The sequence below is a fragment of the Ranitomeya variabilis genome, chromosome 3, assembly GCF_051348905.1.
Source record: "Ranitomeya variabilis isolate aRanVar5 chromosome 3, aRanVar5.hap1, whole genome shotgun sequence".
In the NCBI taxonomy this organism is placed as follows: domain Eukaryota; kingdom Metazoa; phylum Chordata; class Amphibia; order Anura; family Dendrobatidae; genus Ranitomeya; species Ranitomeya variabilis.
The window spans coordinates 182,060,943-182,081,870 of record NC_135234.1 but is presented as its reverse complement, the minus strand read 5'-3'; the positions used below and the strand labels follow the sequence as shown (position 1 = coordinate 182,081,870).

Here is a 20,928-nt window from a genome sequence, read left to right as displayed (position 1 = left end):
AGAGTCAGGAAAAGTGAAGGACTTCAATTAAAGGACAGCACTTGGGAATCACTGGTTTTAACTGTACTGTAATTCCGTACATGATCTGAATGGACTGATCTCTACAACCATATGGTAATAAAGGGGCGGACACTGACAGCTTGGGGCCCCTGTGCAAGAAAGGTGTCTGGGCCCCCCTCCCTGCCTGGTACACCTTTTTTATTATGTAGTAACAGCGTTGTCATTCACAGATATTTATTCCTTAAACAGTCAGTTATATGGCTAACAATCTTTTAGAATATTAGTAAGTTATATAAAATTAATGACACAAGTCATAACTCATCAAGTCATAGCTTAAAACATACCTTTATTATTACAATATAAAAAATAATCACATTTCTAAATTTGTATAAACAGGACACCAGGTACAATAGTGGGCTCACTCAGATGCCAGTTTTCCATGTACTCCTATCAGAAGTTTTTGTCGATAGAACTTGTACCTATTATAGTGTATGGTGTGGTATACAGGTCTGTGCATTTTTTGCAGACTAACTGGTCCATATCAAAACAGTAACATGTCTGATTTTCATCCAAATTGCAGATCAAACTTAAATCCAATCTATGGGTCCTTAGAAGGCATCAGAGTGCTGTCCATTTTTTTGTGTATTTATGGTCTGTTTTTCACTGACTGTTTCATAATAGAAACCTCCATCAGTTTTTATAGCATAATGAACAATCACTGATGAAAACTGTGCAGTTCTTTGCATATGAGAAAAATCACTTGTCTGAATGAGGCCTAATAATTAAGATTTTGTTTTGTTTTTAATACCTGATGTACATAAAACCCAAACAAACAAAAAAAAAAAACACACTTACACCACACATTTACACCCTTTATCCCTCCACCACATTACTTATCCAATTGTCATTTGTGATTGACAATTCTAGGATGTGTAAACAATGGAATCAGAAAGAAAAAACAACTCGATTTGCTCAGGTTAGCATCTCTATATCAGGTCATTGGTGGTAAAAGTTAGGATTTCAAAACATTTGTGAAGAGGGAAAAGAAAAAAAAAGAAAAAAATAAAACAACAACCCTTAATACTCCAGAAATTCCCCTTTATAAACGAATTATACAATTCAGTGATAATTTAACAATTTTAGTCTAATCAATGAATATTGAGAAACTGTAATAAAAATATCCAATGTGTGCTGAGTGTTACCAATAGTAAATGCAGTGATAGAGTAAATTATCACGGTATACCCTCACAGGCAATACCTGTATAAGTCACCAAACAACAACATTTTTGCTGAGTGTTTGTCAGGATCAAGATTTGGTTTCGCAATAGTTATTAATAAATTTAATTTTAAATTTAAAATTTGTATAGACATAATTTGACTTTAAAACCGAAAACTATGAAGAGCAGGTGAAGATTCTAGGAACAGCCATGTTGTGTTCTCTGTTTTAAAGGGAACCTATCACCCCGTTTTTTTCGGTATGAGATAAAAATACTGTTAAATATGGCCTGAGCTGTGCATTACAATAGTGTAGTTTGTGGACCCCGATTCCCCACCTATGCTGCCGAAATACGTTACCAAAGTAGTCATTTTCGCCTGTCAATCAGGCTGGTCAGGTCGGATGGGCGTGGCTTCTTCCCCCAGATATTGCGTAGTTTTCCGTTGGTGGCGTAGTGGTGTGCGCATGTCCAACGTCCCCAATCCTGCACGGGGGGGTGAAAATAGCAGCGATGTCCGTTATTCCATTGGTGGTCGGTGGGCGCGGCCATCTTCCTTTGGCCGCGCGTGCGCAGAAGCGGCGCTCTGCTGGCCGCGGCTTCAGGAAAATGGCCGCCGCGATCTCCATCTGCGCACGCGCGGCATCCCGCGGCCATTTTCCTGAAGCCGCGGCCAGCAGAGCGCCGCTTCTGCGCACGCGCGGCCAAAGGAAGATGGCCGCGCCCACCGACCACCAATGGAATAACGGACATCGCTGCTATTTTCACCCCCCCGTGCAGGATTGGGGATGTTGGACATGCGCACACCACTACGCCACCAACGGAAAACTACGCAATATCTGGGGGAAGAAGCCACGCCCATCCGACCTGACCAGCCTGATTGACAGGCGAAAATGACTACTTTGGTAACGTATTTCGGCAGCATAGGTGGGGAATCGGGGTCCACAAACTACACTATTGTAATGCACAGCTCAGGCCCTATTTAACAGTATTTTTATCTCATACCGAAAAAAACGGGGTGATAGGTTCCCTTTAAGGTGCATAGTAAGGCCGGGTTCACATCGAGTTTTACTCTGTCAGTGGCTTCGTTGGGGTTTACGTATGAATGGAAATGGGATTTAGACATGGCCGACTACATCTGGGAGCCAGTCTCAAGTAGGTAGATACGGACAGAAATTACGTCCGACAGAGCACACAGTCACTCCGACTACATTACTATCAATGGCCCAGTCAGCACAAATGTCCAACTTAGGTTTTCTATGACTTCAGACAAGCTCTGAAGGAACAAGACGTGAATGAAAAATGCAATATTAACGTCGCCCAATTATGTTGACAATCACTTCCGAATCACCAATTAAAGATATTTTTTACCATTCTGTTGCTCGATTTGTTGGTCAAATAATTTTCTCACATGCTAAAATCATAGCTGCCATTCAATAAGGAAAGGAATGATGTTTTGCTATGGCTACTGTCAGGTGTAGAGACCCCAATGGCATTAATGAGGTTCATCAAAGTTCATGAATAGCACTGGAAACTAAAGTGTTCTTGCAATTAATTACTGAATGGATCTTGGAAACCATGATGAAATCCAAAAAAGTGCAAACAGAGCTTTCGTTATATCTTACTCTGGGGAAAAAGTGGCGATGGCCAGTATGGCGCCAATTAGGACCCTATAGGTTACAGTCCAGATTTCATACCATAGAGAACAGCAAATCTACTGCTATATAGGGAAAGGAAGAAAGTAAGCAAAAAAAATTACATAACAGGACTCCTAAAAGCTGGTTGATATTAACTATGAGAATTAAAACATGGAGAACAAAGATATTACACAGCGACACCAGAAAAGAATATTTAACAACCTGTCAAGAAGACATAATACATGGAAATGCACTTGAATGAGGGAAAAGCATATAGACGTTAATGCAGAAGTATAAATCTGGTATCTTCATCAGCGAGCACAAGTTAATGCTCATGTCTCCATGCTGGCTCCCCCTGCTGCTGCACTGCACTCTCGCCACTCCGCTCACCTATGAAATAACAGAACATATAATACTTTATGTCTATATCATGGTGTGCAGATTGATAACAGGCTGAGGTTTATTAGAGCAGATCTTAACCCCTTCATGACCCCGCCTATTTTGACCTTAATGACCTGGCCATTTTTTGCAATTCTGACCAGTGTCCATTTAGGAGGTAATAATTTAGGAAAGTTTCAACGGATCCTAGCGATTCTGAGAATGTTTTTTCGTGACATATTGGGCTTCGTGTTCGAGGTAAATTTAGGTTGATAATTTTTGCGTATATTTGTGAAAAAAATTGCTAAATTTTCAAAATTTTCGCCAAATTTCCAATTTTCACATTTTTAATTTTTATTCTGCTAAACCAGAGAGTTATGTGACACAAAATAGTTAATAAATAACATTAACCACATGTCTACTTTACATCAGCACAATTTTGGAAACAACATTTTTTTTTTTTTAGGAAGGTATAAGGGTTAAAAGTTGACCAGCGATTTCTCATTTTTACAAAATCATTTTTTTTAAGGATCAAATTACATTTGAAGTGACTTTGGGGGGGTCAATATGACAGAAAATACCTACATAAATATCTAAAAACTGCACCCCTCAAGCTGATCAAAACCACATTCAAAAAGTTTATTAACCCTTCAGGTGTTCACAGCAGCAGAAGCAACATGGAAGGAAAAAATGAACATTTTAACTTTTTAAATCACAAAAATGATCTTTTAGCAACAATTTTTTTTTATTTTTCCAAGGGTAAAAGGAGAGAGTGGACCCCAAAAGTTTTTGTCCAATTTGTCCTGAGTACGCTGAAACCCCATATGTGGGGGAAACCACTGTTTGGGCACACAGTAAGGCTTGGAAGAGAAGGAGCTCCATTTGACTTTTTGAATGGAAAATTAGCTCCAATCGAGTTAGTGGACACCATGTCACGTTTGGAAAGCCCCTGTGTGCCTAAACTTTAGAGCTCCCCCACAAGTGACCCCATTTTGGAAACAAGACCGCCCAAGGAACTTATCTAGATGCATAATGAGCACTTTGAACCCCCAGATGCTTCACAAATTGATCCATAACAATGAAAAAGTACTTTTTTTCACCCAAATTTTCTTTTAGCTTTAATTCTTTCATTTTCACATACCTCATATGTGGTCATAAACCACTGTTTGGGCGCACGGCAAAGCTCGGAAGGGAAGGAGCGCCATTTGACTTTTTGAATGGAAAATTAGCTCCAATCATTAGTGGACAACATGTCGCGTATGGAGAGCCCCTGTGTGCCTAAACATTGGAGCTCGTCCAAAAGTGAACCCATTTTGGAAACTAGACCTGCCAGGGAACTTCTCTAGATGTGTGGTGAGCACTTTGAACCCCCAAGTGCTTCACAGAAGTTTATAACGCAGAGCTGTGAAAATAAAAAAATATTTTTTCCCCTCAAAAAATGATTTTTTAGCCCACAATTTTATATTTTCACAAGGGTAACAGGAGAAATTAGACCCCAAAAGTTGTTGTCCAGTTTGTCCCGAGTACGCCGATACCCCATATGTGGAGGGGAACCACTGTTTGGGCACATGCCGGGGCTCGGAAGGGAAGTAGTGACGTTTTTTAAATGCAGACTTTGATGGAATGGTCTGCGGGTGTCATGTTACGTTTGCAGAGCCCCTAATGTGCCTAAACATTAGAAGCCCCCCACAAGTGACCCCATTTTAGAAACTAGACCCCTAAAGGAACTTATCTAGATGTGTGGTGAGTACTTTGAACCCCCAAGTGCTTCACAGAATTTTATAACGCAGAGCTGTGAAAATAAAAAATCATTTTTTTCCCTCAAAAATAATTTTTTAGCCCCCAATTTTTTATTTTCCCAAGTGCAACAGGAGAAATTAGACCCCCAAAGTTGTTTTGCAATTTTTCCTGAGTACGCTGATGCCCCATATGTTGGGGTAAACCACTGTTTGGGCGCACGTCGGGGCTCGGATGGGAGGGAGCAGGGTTTGACTTTTTGAACGGAGGATTGGCTGGAATTAATGGTGGCGCCATGTCACGTTTGGAGAGCCCCTGATGTACCTAAACAGTGGAAACTCCTCAATTCTAACTCCAACACTAACCTCAACACACACTTAACCCTAATCCCAACCCTAACCGTAATCACAAGCTTAACCCCAATGCACACCTAACCACAACCCCAACACACCCCTAACCCTAATCCCAACCCTAACTACAAGCCTAACCCTAACCCCAACACACCCCTAACCGTAATTCCAACCCTAATTCCAACCCTAACCCCAATTTTAACCCTAATTCCAACCCTAACCCCAATTTTAACCCCAATTCCAACCCTAACCCCAATTCCAACCCTAACCCTAGTGGAAAAACACCAAGGTTACTTACCGGTAGCCGGTTTTTCCGGAGCCCATGACAGCACACCTGAGAGAGGGATCCGCCCAGCCAGGACAGGAAACCTACTGAAAATAAAAGGGCGGCACCTCTCCCTCGCTTCAGTTGGTTTTCAGAGCATGAGACGTCCCCCTGGTTAGTTCACATGGCAAACTATCACCACATCATATTAATAAAACAAAAAAACACCCAGCTAAAGTCACACCAATGGGTGAAAAAAAAGGGGGGATATATAGGTGCTGTCATGGGCTCCAGAAAAAAAAAAGCTACCGGTAAGTAACCTTGGTGTTTTCCCTTCCCCCATGAAAGCACACCTGAGAGATTTTTGGAGAAAAACACCTTAGGCTACGTTCACATTTGCGTTGTGCGCCGCAGCGTCGGCGACGCAACGCACAACGCAAATGTGAACGCATGCACAACGCTACTTTTTGCGCCGCATGTGTCCTTTTTTTTCATTGATTTTGGACGCAGCAAAAATGCAACTTGCTGCGTCCTCTGCGCCCAGACGCGTGCGCCGCAGTGACGCATGCGGCGCAAAACGCAAGTGCGACGCATGTCCAAGCGCCCCCATGTTAAATATAGGGGCGCATGATGCATGCGGTGACGCTGCGGCGCCCGACGCTGCGGCGATGACCGCAAATGTGAACGTAGCCTTAGGGAGGGAACACCGCTTGCAGCACCCTTCTGCCAAAGGTAAGATCAGTCGAGGAGGACAGATTCAGTTGGTAGTGTTTAAAGAAGGTTGACGGTGAGGACCAGGTAGCGGCCTTACATATCTGATCAATCGATACCTACACTTTTTCTGCCCAGGAAGTAGCCACAGCTCTGGTGGAGTGAGCCTTGATGCCTTCAGGGATCGGAGCGCCACATGCAGCATAGGACAAGCTAATGGCCTCCATAATCCATCTGGCAATGGTACTTTTGGATACCCCATATCCCTTCCTGCTACCCTGGAAAGCTACAAATAGGGACTGATCCTTCCTCCACTGACTGGTCATGGATATGTACTGTAACATGGACCTTCTTACATCTAATGTATGAAACTTTTCCTCCCCTGGATTCCTAGTATTAATCACAAAATGTGGGTAATACAATCTCCTGACTCCTATGGAACTTAAGAACTACTTTAGGTAAATAGGCCAGATCTGGTCTTAGAACTACCCTGTCCTCAAATATCTGAGTGTATGGAGGGCATATAGACAGGGCTTGCAAGTCACTCACCCTACGGGCTGATGTTAAAGCTACCAGTAACACTGTTTTAAGAGTGAGAAGCTTTGCTGACAATTCTTGTAAAGGTTCAAATGGACTCCCAGTTAGAGCTTCTAAAACCAGATTCAAATCCCAGGGCGGAACTTTCTGAATTAGCACTGGTCTAGATCTACTACATGATTTAATAAAGCGGGACACCCACCTAGTGGAGGCTAAATTACAATTATATAAAGGCTCCTAAAATCGACACTTGTACTATGAGTGTATTGGCTGCAAACCCTAGTTGTAAACCTGCTTGTAGAAACTCTAACACAGCACCCACAGGAGCCTCGTCCCCCAAAGGTTGCCCCAAAAATTCCAGAATCCTCTTCAATGTGATTGGTTTTCTACTTTTCAAACAGGGTGTAGACTAGCACTGGTGAGAATCCCTGCTGACTCAATAATGCCCTCTCAAATTCCAAGATTCAAGTGAAGGGCTTCCATCTAGCGAGTGGCATACTAGTCCTTGGGTAAGCAGGTCCGGAAGCTCTAAGAATCCATGTATCGGTTACTGACATCCGTCTTAGGAGGGAGAACCATGGTCTTTTCAGCCAAAAAGGAACAATAAGAATTACCCTCGCTTGCTCCATTCTGATCTTTCTTACTACTACCGGAATCATACCGGAGTCGCTTATTGTGAAGGTACCTTAAGTCTATTACCGGTTTGCCCCAGGCCTGCACTATCTGTTGAAATACCCGGGGATTCAATGACCATTCTCCCTGTTTTAACCTTTTGCGACTTAGGTAGTCTGCTTTTGTGGTTTCTGTATCAAAAAGAGTGGAATAAAACCCTCTTGCTTCCTCTTCCCTCGGGACTTCTACAAGAACCTGTTTTAGCACTAGCTCCAATACCTCCGCTTCCAAGGCTAGTTGTTCTTTTGGGTATTTTCTGTGGGGTGTCAAAACAAAAGTCTGTCGAGGTGGACGAATAAAGTCTATTTTTAGGCAGTCTCTGATGACACTCAATACCCAATGACTGGGGGAGATACTTATCCAGGCAGGGAAAAAGAAAGAGTCTTCCCCCTACCTCTGGCCTGGCGTCATTGGGAGGGCTTTTTTGATGATGTAGAGGGTCCCTTAAATATGTACCCAGATCCCTTTTTGTCTCTGAAATCCCAGTGTCTTCTATCTCCTGGGGGGCAGCCTCTATGAAATTTTCCCCTCCGAAAAGAAGGTCTTCTAATCTCCACTGGAAAGCGAGGAAAACCCTTTTTTCCTATCCCCTGCTTTCTGTAAAAACGTCCTCCGACGCTAGCGTGGTCTCCGCCGCACAACGGGGGCAGCGGATGTATTTTTCCAATGCATCCGCTGCCCCATTGTGAGGTGCGGGGAGGTGGGGGCGGAATTCCGGCCGCGCATGCGCGGTCGGAAAAAGCGGACCGTCGGGAGCAAAAAACGTTACATGTAAGGTTTTTTTCTCCCGACGGTCCGCTAACACACGCCCAAGCGTCGCAAAACGGACGCGACGTTTGGCAATGCGTCGCAAATGCGTCGCTAATGCATCGCTAATGTTAGTCTATGACGAAAAAACGTATCCAGCAAGAACTTTTGCTGGATGCGTATTTTCGGCAAAACGACGCATTTGCGACGTATTGCAGTTAACGCTAGTGTGAAAGTAGCCTAATCCGCTAGGAAGCCTGCAGCTCCTTTTACCAGTGTCATATAGGCTAGGACCTCTTCTCTTGGTACTTTGGCTGCAACAGATAGAGGACCAATTGAAAACTAGACTATAAGGGAGCGGGCAATACATGTTCCGGCTATTGCAGGTTTCAGACCCCCTGCGGCCTCCTCCCAGGTGTGTCTTAAGAACCCACCCAACTTTTTGTCTAATGGGTCCCTTAACAAGCACGAGTCCTCTAAGGGTAGTGATGACTTTTTAGATGACCTGGCTACCGCACCATCAATTTTAGGGACTTTATCCCAAACCTCTTCATCTTTTTCCTCGAAGGGATACAGTCTTTTAGACGATGAAGGGAGGCTACTAGATTTCTCAGGCTTCTTCCACTCCTCCTTCATAAAGGGCCTTCTCCCTATCGGTGACTGGGAATGTACGCTTCCTTTTCTCCTCCAAACATAACATCCTCTAAGGACCTAGTCGCTTTCTCGTCTTTTAGGCCCATTACAGACCTGACTGCTTTTACCAGTCTATCCGTGTTCTCAGTTAGAAAGCATGGTCGGCCTCCAACATCACTATCTGAAGAGGAGCCAGAGGACATGGAAGAGGAGGGGAAGGGAGACAGAGGTTCCTCATGATATTCTTCCCCGGATTGGGAGGCATCAGAATCTGTAATAGGCTCAAGGCTTTTGTTAGTCCTTTTTAAAGGACTGATTTTAAAGAGCCTTTAAATTCTGCTCTAATCATGTTCCTAAGGCTAGAGGCAAAGTTAGGGATTTCCTTCTAAATAGTCTTTTGGATACAGTCCACGCAGAGATTTTTCTGCCACTGGACTGCTAGCGGGATTTTACAGAGGGCACATTCTTTGTTCTTTAACTTGGTACTAGCCTTCCTCGGCGCCTGGCAAGTAAACAGAAAATGTAGCCCATTACCACCAAGGTGACATTCACGAAGATCACTCACCACCCGCTGACAATCAAGGGTACCGGATTTTGAGGCAGATCAAGAGTACAGAAACTGTCTCTCCTAGATGCTGAGAAGTCCTGCGACCTCCGGTCAGTGCGACTGCCGCTTCTTCCATTTGAGTGGCTACTCCTCTTTGTGTGCTGGTGACCAGGCATAGCACCTGGTAAAGGCTCCTGCTGCTCCATATGATCCTCCATGGTGGAGAGCTCTTTACACATGAGCAATACCTTCATGATTATCCCTCCATTTAAGGAGGGATCCACTACGCTCACCGTCTCCTCCGGTGCTCATTGCGTGCTCCTCCCCCCCCTGCTGGGACCCGCCAAAAAGCCTTGTCTCCCGGCCAGCATCCATGCCATGGGCACCGCCATCTTGGATCCGGCGCGCAGCACTGACGTCACGCAGGCACGCCCATAACCAGCTGGCCGCGCACCCGGAAATCAGGCCACAGAGCTGAAGGCGGCCGGCAAAGGAGGGAGAGCGGTGCAGCAGCCGCAGAAGAGCCCCAGGACCCCGTACTGCACTGAACCAATGCCTGCATGTGCCCTAAGCCCACCGGACCTGTGAATGGGGCTTCCACAACCTGAAGGCCGACATACAGGCGCTCTACCTGCTCTTCCAGTGCCGGGACAGGAGTGGGTGAGTGGATCATCCATCTTCAAAAGACCACCGTGATTTCAGCACTAGGGTTCCAGTCAGTACAAAAACCCCACTGGAGAGAGGGAGAGATACCGCCCTTTTATTTTCAGTAGGTTTCCTGTCCTGGCTGGGCAGATCCCTCTCTCAGGTGTGCGGTCATGGGGGGGGGGGGGGGGGAAGGGAAAATTTAAATAAATACAATCTTCTTTATTTCATTATTTTCCCTACCTACGGGGGTGATAAAGGGGGGGTTTATTTACTATTTTTTTTATTTTGATCGCTGTGATAGGGTCTATCACAGTGATCAAAATGTACCTGGAATGAATGAATGAATGAATGAATGAATGAATGAATCTGCCAGCCGATTCGGCGGGCGCACTGCGCATGCGCCCGCCATTTTGGAAGATGGGGGCACCCATAGGAGAAGATGGACGGACACTGGGAGGTACACCGGGAATCGGGATATAGCGGGGGGGGAGAGGAGAAATCGGACAGCGGGGGGAGCGGAGGACAGGACCGAGAGGAGGAAAGACTGACGGCAGCGGCAGATCGCCACTGTCAGTCGGCAGCGGGGGCAGATCCCGGTCTCCAGCCGTGGCCGATGATATTGCAGCATCGGCCATGGCTGGTATGTAATATTTCACCGAGTTTCATTGGTGAAATATGACAATTGCTCTGATTGGTTGTTGAAAGTGAAACAACCAATCAAAGCGATCGTAGCCACAGGGGGGCAAAGCCAATCAAGTCCCCCTGTACCTACAGTGGGTGACATTTGAGTTAACCCGTTCACCCGACCTTCAGGAACGCCACATAGGTGTCACAGGTCAGATTGTCACTGACTTTCATGATGCCTACGTGGCGTCACAGGTCGGGAAGGGCTTAAGAAAGATAAAAGGGAAAGTTAAAACGTCGCCCTCAGAAAAAACATGGGCAGAGTGCCCCATGACTTGGTTTGTAGGGCAAGCAAGGGTTAAAATGAATATGGTTAGAAGCCCGTGGCTCAGGAGGGTCAGCAGTTGAGAGGGGTTGGACAGTAAAGGGGGGATGTTTACAGTGGAGCAGTGTTTATCTGTCTGAGAAAGGGTAGGGACTAGCAATCGGCACGAGGTACCAAGAGCAAAGGTCTCGCCCTTTAATTTAGGGATTCAAGTAATTTAAAAATATCAAAAGTGTTGGATGATGTAGTCATTGAGTCATTTCGGTGAGCGATGGGGGAAGGGGTTCTTGGAGTTGCTGGCAAAATTGTTAGGGGGGGATTGTACATCAGGTGGATTGTAACCTCCCCTTCATGTTTGGATTTTGGTTAATTGCCTGGCGGATTTTGGGGCTCTACAGGGTGGGGGCGCCCCGAGAGTCGGTGTTATGGAAAAGATTTTCCGACAACAAAGGTGCCCCCGAGCCTGTGGTTGCGGCTTGGGGTAATGCTTGTCTGTTAATCATTATTTACTGGTTTCCTCCAGGTTTTGGAGCTCCAAGAACCTCCTTACAAAAAGTTATTTATTGTAATATCTGGATAAATTGGCCAAATCATGCTTTTATTAACAAAGAAAAAGGTGTACGAGTGTTCATTGGGATGAAGGGGTGTTTCGTGGGAGCGGGAGCAGGGCTGTTAAAGGGTGGAGTTGTTATCGAAGGGAGTTAGTTGGAAGGAAGTTTCTACAATACCGCAGTCAAGTGTTCTGTTAACCCAAAATATTTTACTACAGCTAGAGAAATAAAGTTTGAAGTTGTTAAATATGCTTATTCTGCACATTCATTTAAATCAGGACTTAACCAGGTGCGTTATTCTTAAAAGAAAAATGTCGTCATATTCACTTAAAAAGTATAGTGGTTTATTGAATTGTCCACAGAAAAATCAGGTTGCAGCAAAAACGTAAAACAGATGAAAATAGTTACGAACAGATTGTCCATGTGTAGAGATCATCATTAGTTACCCCTCTTTCCCAAGTCCTGAATGGAAACCATCGGTCTGTGTGTCTGAAGTTTGAAGGTCATCATGGCTGCAGCTATCAGCTGTTGCTTCCTCGTCAGACATCCATGGAGAGAATGAGGTGAAGATGGGAGGTGACAGTCCCACGTGACAAAAGACCCCCACACCCTCCTAAGAGACACTTATATCTCTTCACTACAGATCACGTGTTGCCCTGTATATGGAGTGGACTTATGCTCTGAGCTCCTATATACATAAATAGCTTTTGTAACGTCAGCATGAAACAATATGCTCTATACTGCATCAAGACCAAGAATAAGTCAATTAATTAATATTTAACAGAAGTCCATCACTTTAGATGCTGACAGAGCTTTGGCTCACTGGTAGCTATTGTTCCCCTAACAAAAATAGTGTACAGTACATCAAATGGCATGTATGCTCTAGATTCTCTTTACTTACAAGCTGGTGGGTCATTCACACTCATATTTCCAAAGAGTTCTGTCAGTTCAGATTCATTCAGATCTTCGAGGTCATCTGCTTGGAAGCCACGAACACCTCCTTTATCAGTGCAAAACTTTAGAAACCTGATTAAGATTAGAGAATGTCAACAAGGAGTTCATAAAAGTGGGTTCCGTCATTGTTAACCATCAACATATTTGTGCCTGTTCTTTCCAAGAGATATATTTTTAGGTTTATGACTGTCTACTTGGCAACTTTGGCAAAGACACACATTGTGTAACTTGAGTGGCACAATGGCACTCCTACACAATGTAATCAAAGTGAGTGTGGCCGCGCTGAAACCGGCAGGTAGCCATAACTGCAACATGCAAGTCGCAAAAAACAAATACGGTAATTTGATTTTTTTGTGATTTGTGCATCACAACATGGCCACATTAGCTTCTACTATATTGCTGATTAGTAGAATAATTGAGCAATCTTTGGCCACAGTAAACATCGCGCTGCCAAACTAACTATGTAGTCCCAGCCTTCTGGCCTAAAAATTTAACACAAGAGTCATATGAACAACATGATAGTGCTGGAGAGCACCACCTTTACCCTCAAAACAGCAAGGACTCACCCGATTTGATTCATCGTAGAATCATAGAATATTCGAGTTGGAACGGACCTTCAGAGATGTCCAACCCCCTGCTCAGCGCAGGATTCTGTCCAGCCTCTATGTCTATATACTAGAAACTTTCTACAGACCAGTTGCATGATACCGTTGTCAGTAAGGTCCTTACAACAGGATATATATTAAGGTTTTCCCAGAAATGGGAGGAAAAAAACATTCTGGAACGTAATGTTTCACCCTTTTCAGCCTTTATTTATTTTTTGTATTTACTCAATCCTCTTCAAGTTTGCTTTCTTCTCTGTCTGTGGACAGATATCAACTTCTCCCTTTAGCCAGGAAGTACCGTATATGCACCTCCTACGGTTACATTGCATTTAGCTTCTGCGAACATCTCATCTCTTATCTCCCTCCTCAGAATTGTGGAGAAAATTGCTCACACACAAGCTCTCCACTCTCACTAATGGTTATCTAGGTACCAAACTCGTGCCACTCTATCCTCTACCTTACGTCCATCAATCACTCAGTGTCGATCCGTCGCTCCCTCTTACTTCACAAGCTGCAGTTACCAAACAATATTGGTGAGTCAATAACTATGCAGCATAAGAATGAAAGCTATGGAACAGGTCAGCTCACAACTGAAGGTGGACCTACCCAATAATCTCAGGAAAACAGCATGACGCATTACGCATGAAAATGATGCACGGTTTTGCAAATACACTACATTTTTTACAGGATATTTATTGTAAATACACACTTTACACTTTTAAGTTTTGAAGAATACTTTTAGTGGGATGACCACATTAAAAGCCCCTATCCAAGGGCCGCCAGTAATGGTCAAGGTCAACTCCTAAATGCCCACTTTTGGTTTTGCCAACTCTGCCACTCCTGATGTCCTATTAAAATAGGAACAAGGCAAGAACCTTCTAGTCCACCATATCCCAACACTTTATTAGATCTGCTTTATTTAGCTGGTTAAAACTGTTCTATGAATAAAGAGTTGAAAAAAATTGGTGCGACCCATTGATTCCATTGTGTCTGTAATAACACAACACACACACACACACAGACACACACATATATATTATATACACACACACACGCGCGTGTGAAGGTTTGTGCGTGTATATATTTGCAATAAAACACAACTTGTGTTGATGAAGAGACAACAATGCCCCAAAGTAATGGAGGCGAGCACAGTAGCTTTTATGGTTGGACAGAGCACACAACATGCCGGGACTCATGTCTGTGCATCTATCTGGGAAAATGCAGCTAAGCAGTATGAATTTGATTTCCCTAATCTTACCAAAGTTTCCCTTAACATTACTAAGCAATTCTCTCTCTACTGCATGGGCTTTCACTAATCAGCTGGGACAAAGTCACTCTGAATTCTAAATGCTGACATGCTTGATAAATTGGTCTTTGTATACATGCATAACCATCTGTTACTTACCGAGACCAAATTGGATCTTTTTGTAGGATGATGGCATTACCAACCATGATCAAGAGGGCCTTTGCTCTTGTTATGGAGACATTAAATCTCTGATGAGACAAAAAGAACATTTACAGTTAGAAGATTTAACGGGAGGTCAAAAAGGACATTTCCCTTATTTTCAATGAGGATGAGGAATATGAATAATAATGGATGGATGATGAATGGTGAACAATGAATGGATGATTATGATGAATATGCATGATATTTACAAATCTTTAAGCAGGCAGAAACATGCAGGAGGAAGAACAACATGCCCCCAATAACAGCTTAGAGCAGGTTTCTCAGTGTGAGACACAGTGGTGTGCGATTATGTAGTGCCTTATGTAGTAACCAGGAGTGGGTGATAAATGCAGAAGTGATAAATATGTTTATATTATACTTTTCCTCTAAAGGTACCAACACACTAAGCGACTTTGCAGCGATAACGATAGCAATCCGTGACGTTGCAGCGTCCTGGCTAGCGATATCGTTGTGTTTGACACGCAGCAGCGTTCTGGATCCCGCTGTGATATCGCTGGTCGTTGCTGAAAGTCCAGAACTTATTTGGTCGTCAGATCGGCGTGTATCGTCGTGTTTGACAGCAAAAGCAACGATGCCAGCAATGTTTTACAATGGTAACCAGGGTAAATATCGGGTTACTAAGCGCAGGGCCGCGCTTAGTAACCCGATATTTACCCTGGTTATCATTGTAAAAGTTAAAAAAAAACAAAAAAAAACAGTACATACTCACCTTCTGATGTCTGTCACGTCCCCCGGCGTCCGCGCTGCTGCTCAGAGCTTCCTGCACTGAATGTGTCAGTGCCGGCCGTAAAGTAAAGCACAGCGGTGACGTCACCGCTCTGCTGTTAGGGCCGGCGCTTACACAGTGCAGGGAAGCGGACGCCGGGGGACGCGAATGTAAGTATGTAGTGTTTGTTTTTTTACATTTACACTGGTAACCAGGGTAAACATCGGGTTACTAAGCGCGGCCCTGCGCTTAGCAACCCGATGTTTACCCTGGTTACCCGGGGACTTCGGCATCGTTGGTCGCTGGAGAGCTGTCTGTGTGACAGCTCTCCAGCGACCAAACAGCGACGCTGCAGCGATCGGCATTGTTGTCGATATCGCTGCAGCGTCGCTTAATGTGACGGTACCTTAAGAGACCTACAGCTGAGGCGACAAAGGTTTGCAATGAGAAAACTCAGCTCTGATGTACTGCTGCTCCTCCTCACACTGGCTGCTATGAGGAAAGCTGAAATGTCAATCACACTCCTGTCTGCTCCAGACACTATCCACTTCTACAGTTTGTCAGGGAGATCAATGAGAGCAGATTGCTACACATCTTACACTGAGTAATCTGCTTTAAGCTATTTTGGGTGTGTGTTTATTTACAACAGCCTGCACTTAGGGACAGAACTTTCCTGAAGACCGAAAACCTCTTAGGAATTTTCTTCATTACCCCATTTTGCTCCATTTATCTTCAACACCATGCTTCTCTGCCTAGTTCATACTGACTTCGGTAGTGGACGTAAATTGCAGGTGTAGCAAAGATTCAGACTCGGGGAGACCTTCTGAGCTCCCCTTCCCTATGTAAGGCCGGTTTCACACTAGCGTTTGTGTACGCAGCATTGGGCTGCGTACTTCTTACCTTCAGATCCGCATACATCCGCATCCGTCCTGCCTACCTAGCTTTAACAATTCTATGCGGATGTGTCCCCGTGTGGCATTTTAACGTGCCCGCCGAATGCAACAAAAATACTATAAAATACCTTTGCCCGTTTCCCCACTGCTCTGGTCTCTTCAGGTCCTCTGCACAGCTCAGTACAGAGGTCGCATGATAATAACATCATGGTGCCCATTGTGCCTGTGTGTGTGTGTGTGTGCGTGCGTGCGTGTCTCAGGTGATGCTCCCTCCTCCATCATTGCTTTGAACTGTATCGGCATCTAGGATGCCGATATAGTTGAGAGTGTGATGCCAGGCGGGGGAAACATGAGCCAAATGTACTTGTGGGACCTGACTGGCATCACCCGGTGGGCCGGATTTGTCCCATAAGCCAGAGTTTGGCATACGATTTCTGCTCTAATCTAATCCATACGCACCAGGAGGTACACAGGTTTACAGCAACAGCATAGACTGCACCAGAATATTTAGCTTTGCCATGCATATTTATGCTTCACATCTCTTCCAACTTACCTTAGGATTTTTCAGAAATCCAAGACTAAATTCTTCATCAAAAGTTACATAATCCATGCAACTCCGCACTGTAGATATAAGGATCACCTTCCGTTCCTGGCCCTGAAACTCTTCCACAGAGCCAATCTGTTAAAAGGAACACAGTGTAAATCATCAGCATTATATCAATTCTGCCATTTTTATTCCTAACTAACAAAAAAGTTTTTCCAGAATACTGTAACCCCATAGATTGTACTAGGTACGAGATCTATTTGTGAAAATGGACATCTGAATGAGGCCTTATACAGATTTTGAGGAGGCATTTTTTTACGCCATGCTTCATCGGGGTAAGTGACGAACAAACCCTAGAAATTTATTTTTTTAACACCATTCACCGTGCAGTAAAAGTGATTGGACAGCTTTGTACCTCAAGTCAGCATGAATACAGCCATCTCAAATTACATAAAAGTCTTTTGTTGTTTGCTTTTTAAATTTTTGCACACTAAAAACTTTACAAAACAGTTTTTTTGTATCACCATATTCTTTATGATGATTAATGTAGAGGATAAGTATTGTGACAGTTTATAGTTCAGTACCAATTATTGATATTTATTTTTAAATTTGGTTCTACTAGCGTTTTTCATTTTGATTGCTGATCTCATACACTGCAATACTGCTATACTTCTATACTACCATGAATGAGACCTGTCAGTTTTACACAGACATGCCCCGTTAGACCCTGCTGATAGCAGGCCTAAGACATCATTTTACCCCATGCGTTGCAACTATTGTAATTGCGACTGCGGTGTTCAGATCGGGTTAAAATGGAATCCCACTCTGTTAACCATCTAGAAACGTCCGCAGCTGGGGTCAACACTGAATGCATTTTCACCCAACTTACTTAATCCTCAGTGCCATAGAAAAAAAGCAGCACTGAGAATTAAGGCAGTTGGGTAAAGGAGGAAGTGAGAACTTTGCTTCCTGTTATTTGCTTATATGTCCAAAAGGCGGGGTCAGTGAAGCTGGTGCGGATTGGACGCAGGGCTTGTGTGACATAGCAACCTCATGTTACCCCTGGGAACGCGAGTGCTGACACCGCAGAAACGGTGGCAGCATTGGAGGGGAGTATAAGTGTTTTTATTTTAAACAGGGGCAAACCTTAAGATTGAGAAGGGGTTGTCCTAGTAATGGACAACTCAACTAAAAGTTTAGGAACACTATTTGGCATAATAAAATAGAACTAATATATTATAGGTGTTGAGGATTCAATGATCGGTGAATAATCGTTGCATTGTATGTAAATATGTAGAGAGAAAAAGTTAAAGTTTCTATCAAATAATGGTCTAGCAATGTAACGTGTCAAAATTCATATTTTACATTTATACCGCACCAACATGTGTGGCCAAATATTGCATTTGGTTTGTGGAAATATAGATGTGAATATACAATCCTACCTTAAGATCTTTAATACCGGTAACAGCATGGAATTCTTTACCAACTGCTTTCCGAATTTTTTCTACCTGAGGGATAAGAATTACATAACTTACAAGGAATACGATGAATTTCTTTTAGAAGAAGGTAACTGCACACCACAATGGGTATATGGAGATGCTTAATTACAATTTATTCAGAATATATCAGATTCGCAGATCACACAGCAATCAATTTAGAAAATACGTAACTTTTTGGGTAAATATCCTTCAATAGACATGTCTGCAGTGGGAAATTGGGACACATAGTCACTACAAAGACGTGGTCAGGTAGCAGTCCGGGGTCAAATGCCAGGAGGGTACGGCAAGACTAGTGAGTAAGATAAATGAATAGTCAGTGGCCATGTCCAGGATCAGGTACCTGAAGTCAGAATGTCAGGAGCAGAAGGGATAATCCACACAAATGGCCACGACAATTCCTAGATCCGGCAACAAGATCAGAGAATAAGACTCATTCAGGCACAGAGCTAAGCACACTCCAAACTAAGCGAAGATACAGGTGACACAGGACTGCTCACTGCTAGCCAGCTAAACATCTAGCAAAACATCAAGGATGGGAGGCACCTGGGGAAAAGCCCGTAAGCTAGGCCAGGTTCAGCAGCAGGGCTGCTCAAGTCAAAATGTTGACAGTCCAGAATGCCCCCAGCATCAGATTGGATGATTGGACTGTCGCTCACAACTCTGACCGTCCAGCATACTCCAGATCCCATAGGTCAGCTGAGCTGTCACTCACAGCGTCCCTGGGCTGCAGTAAAGCTGAAACCTTGGCAGAAAATTAGAACGATTCAGGATTTGCAGTGGGCAAATCAGGACCAAACATTGTGTAAAGTGAGTGGTGTGTCACAATACTTGGTCCTGGTTTGCCTCTTTGCTCTGGGGAAGCCCACCTCAAATCCTGAAACATTCTAAGGGCTCGCTCACACTGGCGTATAATATGGAGGAGTGCAATGCGACAAAATTTTGCACTGCACTCTGACCAGTGTTATTCAATGAGGCAGAGCACATCTGCAATTTTTTTCTCATGCAGGTTCGGCATGGAAAAATAAATTAAAAAAAATAAAAAAAAAAAATCGCAGCATGCTGCAATTGGCAGCATATCTTGCACGGCGCACATCCATTCAAGTTGGTGGGTGTGTGCAAACAGACTGCACTCGGATGTCATCCAAGTGCAGTCCGATATTTGCCAAGACAGGCAATGGAGTGGATGGAGAGATTAACTTCTTCTCCTCACCTGTGATGCAAGATGCAATTCTTGCATGTGAGAAGATTGTCTCACAGTAGCATAAGATCGGCTCACACTTGGTTTAAGAGTTTGAGCAAAGTGTCATTGGCATCTTGCATTGGATGCTATACACCAATGTGACCTCGGCCTAATTTTGAGAGTATTTCCCATTGCGGACATGTCTAATGAAGGATATTTACCGGAAAAGTTACATTTTTCTCCATACTGACTGCAGTGTAATCTGTGGATATGAGATATTCTGAATAAATCTTAGATCAGCATCTCCATATACCTTATGGTGTGCAATTATTTTCATACGTTCACTATGAATCTGGAGTTCATTGGTTGGCTTCAAAAGGAAATAGCACACTATCCAAATTCATATAGTCTCTTAAGGGTGTGCCACATACCCCGTTTGGGAGGGGTAACTGCTCATGCCGGATGAAAGGATCAGAGTCTCCTAAAAGCTTATACACAATGTGGGGATATGGACGTTCCCCCTGAATAGTCTCTGTAGAGTCAAGTACTGCAGTCGCCCTTACTTGCTGGCACACGGGTGAATATTCATCACATGTTGATGCCTGTGTTTTTGCCATGTGATCTTTATGTGTCAAACACATTCCACATACAATAAAAAAGTGCTAAACACTTATTTATTGGGCTGTTATAATAGAGGTCTTTAGGACATTGTTTCTAGCAATCTGAAGGTACCAGCTTTCGATATAAGGAATAGGTGAGTAATGTCCTTAGTGAGAAAACAGACACTCTTCTAGAATATACACATACATTTAAAATGATGTAAATTGTACCTGCTTTCTGTAAGGAGTAATGATGCCTATTTCTGTGGGCGAGAGCTTGGCGACACCTTTTTTTCCTTGTGTCTCTAGTAAATCGTGGAGATAAGACATCAGCACCTGTATCTCAAATACATTGAAGAAAGATGGGCTGTTCCCTTCTCGTTCATCTTTTCCCATCACATGATGGAATATGATCGGAAAGTTCTGTAAAAATTAATATTGCACAAAATGCAAACCATAAGCAATGTTTGCTATATTAGAATACTTTCTCTGTTTTCTCTTTATTTGACTAAGACTATTGTAAACCTTACTTGCCAACTGCCAACTCAATCTCCTGGGTGGCACTTGGGAAAAGAAAAAAAAAAGAAAAAGGAGACCTCTCGGGCTTAAGGCATAGTTGGCGGGGTGGCGACAGAAAACAAACCTCCTCCTTACGATGTGCAATGCTTGAAGGCCATGAATAGACAGAGCTTAAACATCCAAACATACAGTCAAGGGGCATGGAAACAACTAAAGGGGTTTTCTCAAGAACAAAAGTTAATTTTAATCAATAGCTCTTGGAATAATAATAATTTTCACAACTGGATGGGTTTAAATTAAATGTTCCTGTGCGGAGATAATCTTACAGTATATATGTGTTCCTGCTATGTGTTATGTAATGACTGTGTCTGACTGTGCAGGAACA

At 43.6% G+C, this 20,928-nt stretch overlaps 1 protein-coding gene across 2 annotated transcripts in view; it reads right to left on the bottom strand.

Moving 5' to 3' along the window:
• Positions 1-326: 326 nt before the first annotated feature.
• The window catches only part of MOV10 (Mov10 RNA helicase), a 140,929-nt gene continuing 120,327 nt past the window's right edge, over positions 327-20,928 (bottom strand). For both annotated transcript variants that reach the window (XM_077294911.1, XM_077294912.1), the window contains exons 17-23: positions 20,256-20,447; positions 18,189-18,254; positions 16,756-16,881; positions 14,541-14,629; positions 12,478-12,602; positions 2,256-3,241; positions 327-1,455 (exon numbers count right to left, since the gene is read on the bottom strand). In XM_077294911.1, coding sequence (XP_077151026.1) covers positions 3,177-3,241; positions 12,478-12,602; positions 14,541-14,629; positions 16,756-16,881; positions 18,189-18,254; positions 20,256-20,447 — 663 coding nt within the window. In that variant the 3' untranslated portion in view covers positions 327-1,455; positions 2,256-3,176. The remainder of the gene's footprint in view (positions 1,456-2,255; positions 3,242-12,477; positions 12,603-14,540; positions 14,630-16,755; positions 16,882-18,188; positions 18,255-20,255; positions 20,448-20,928) is intronic.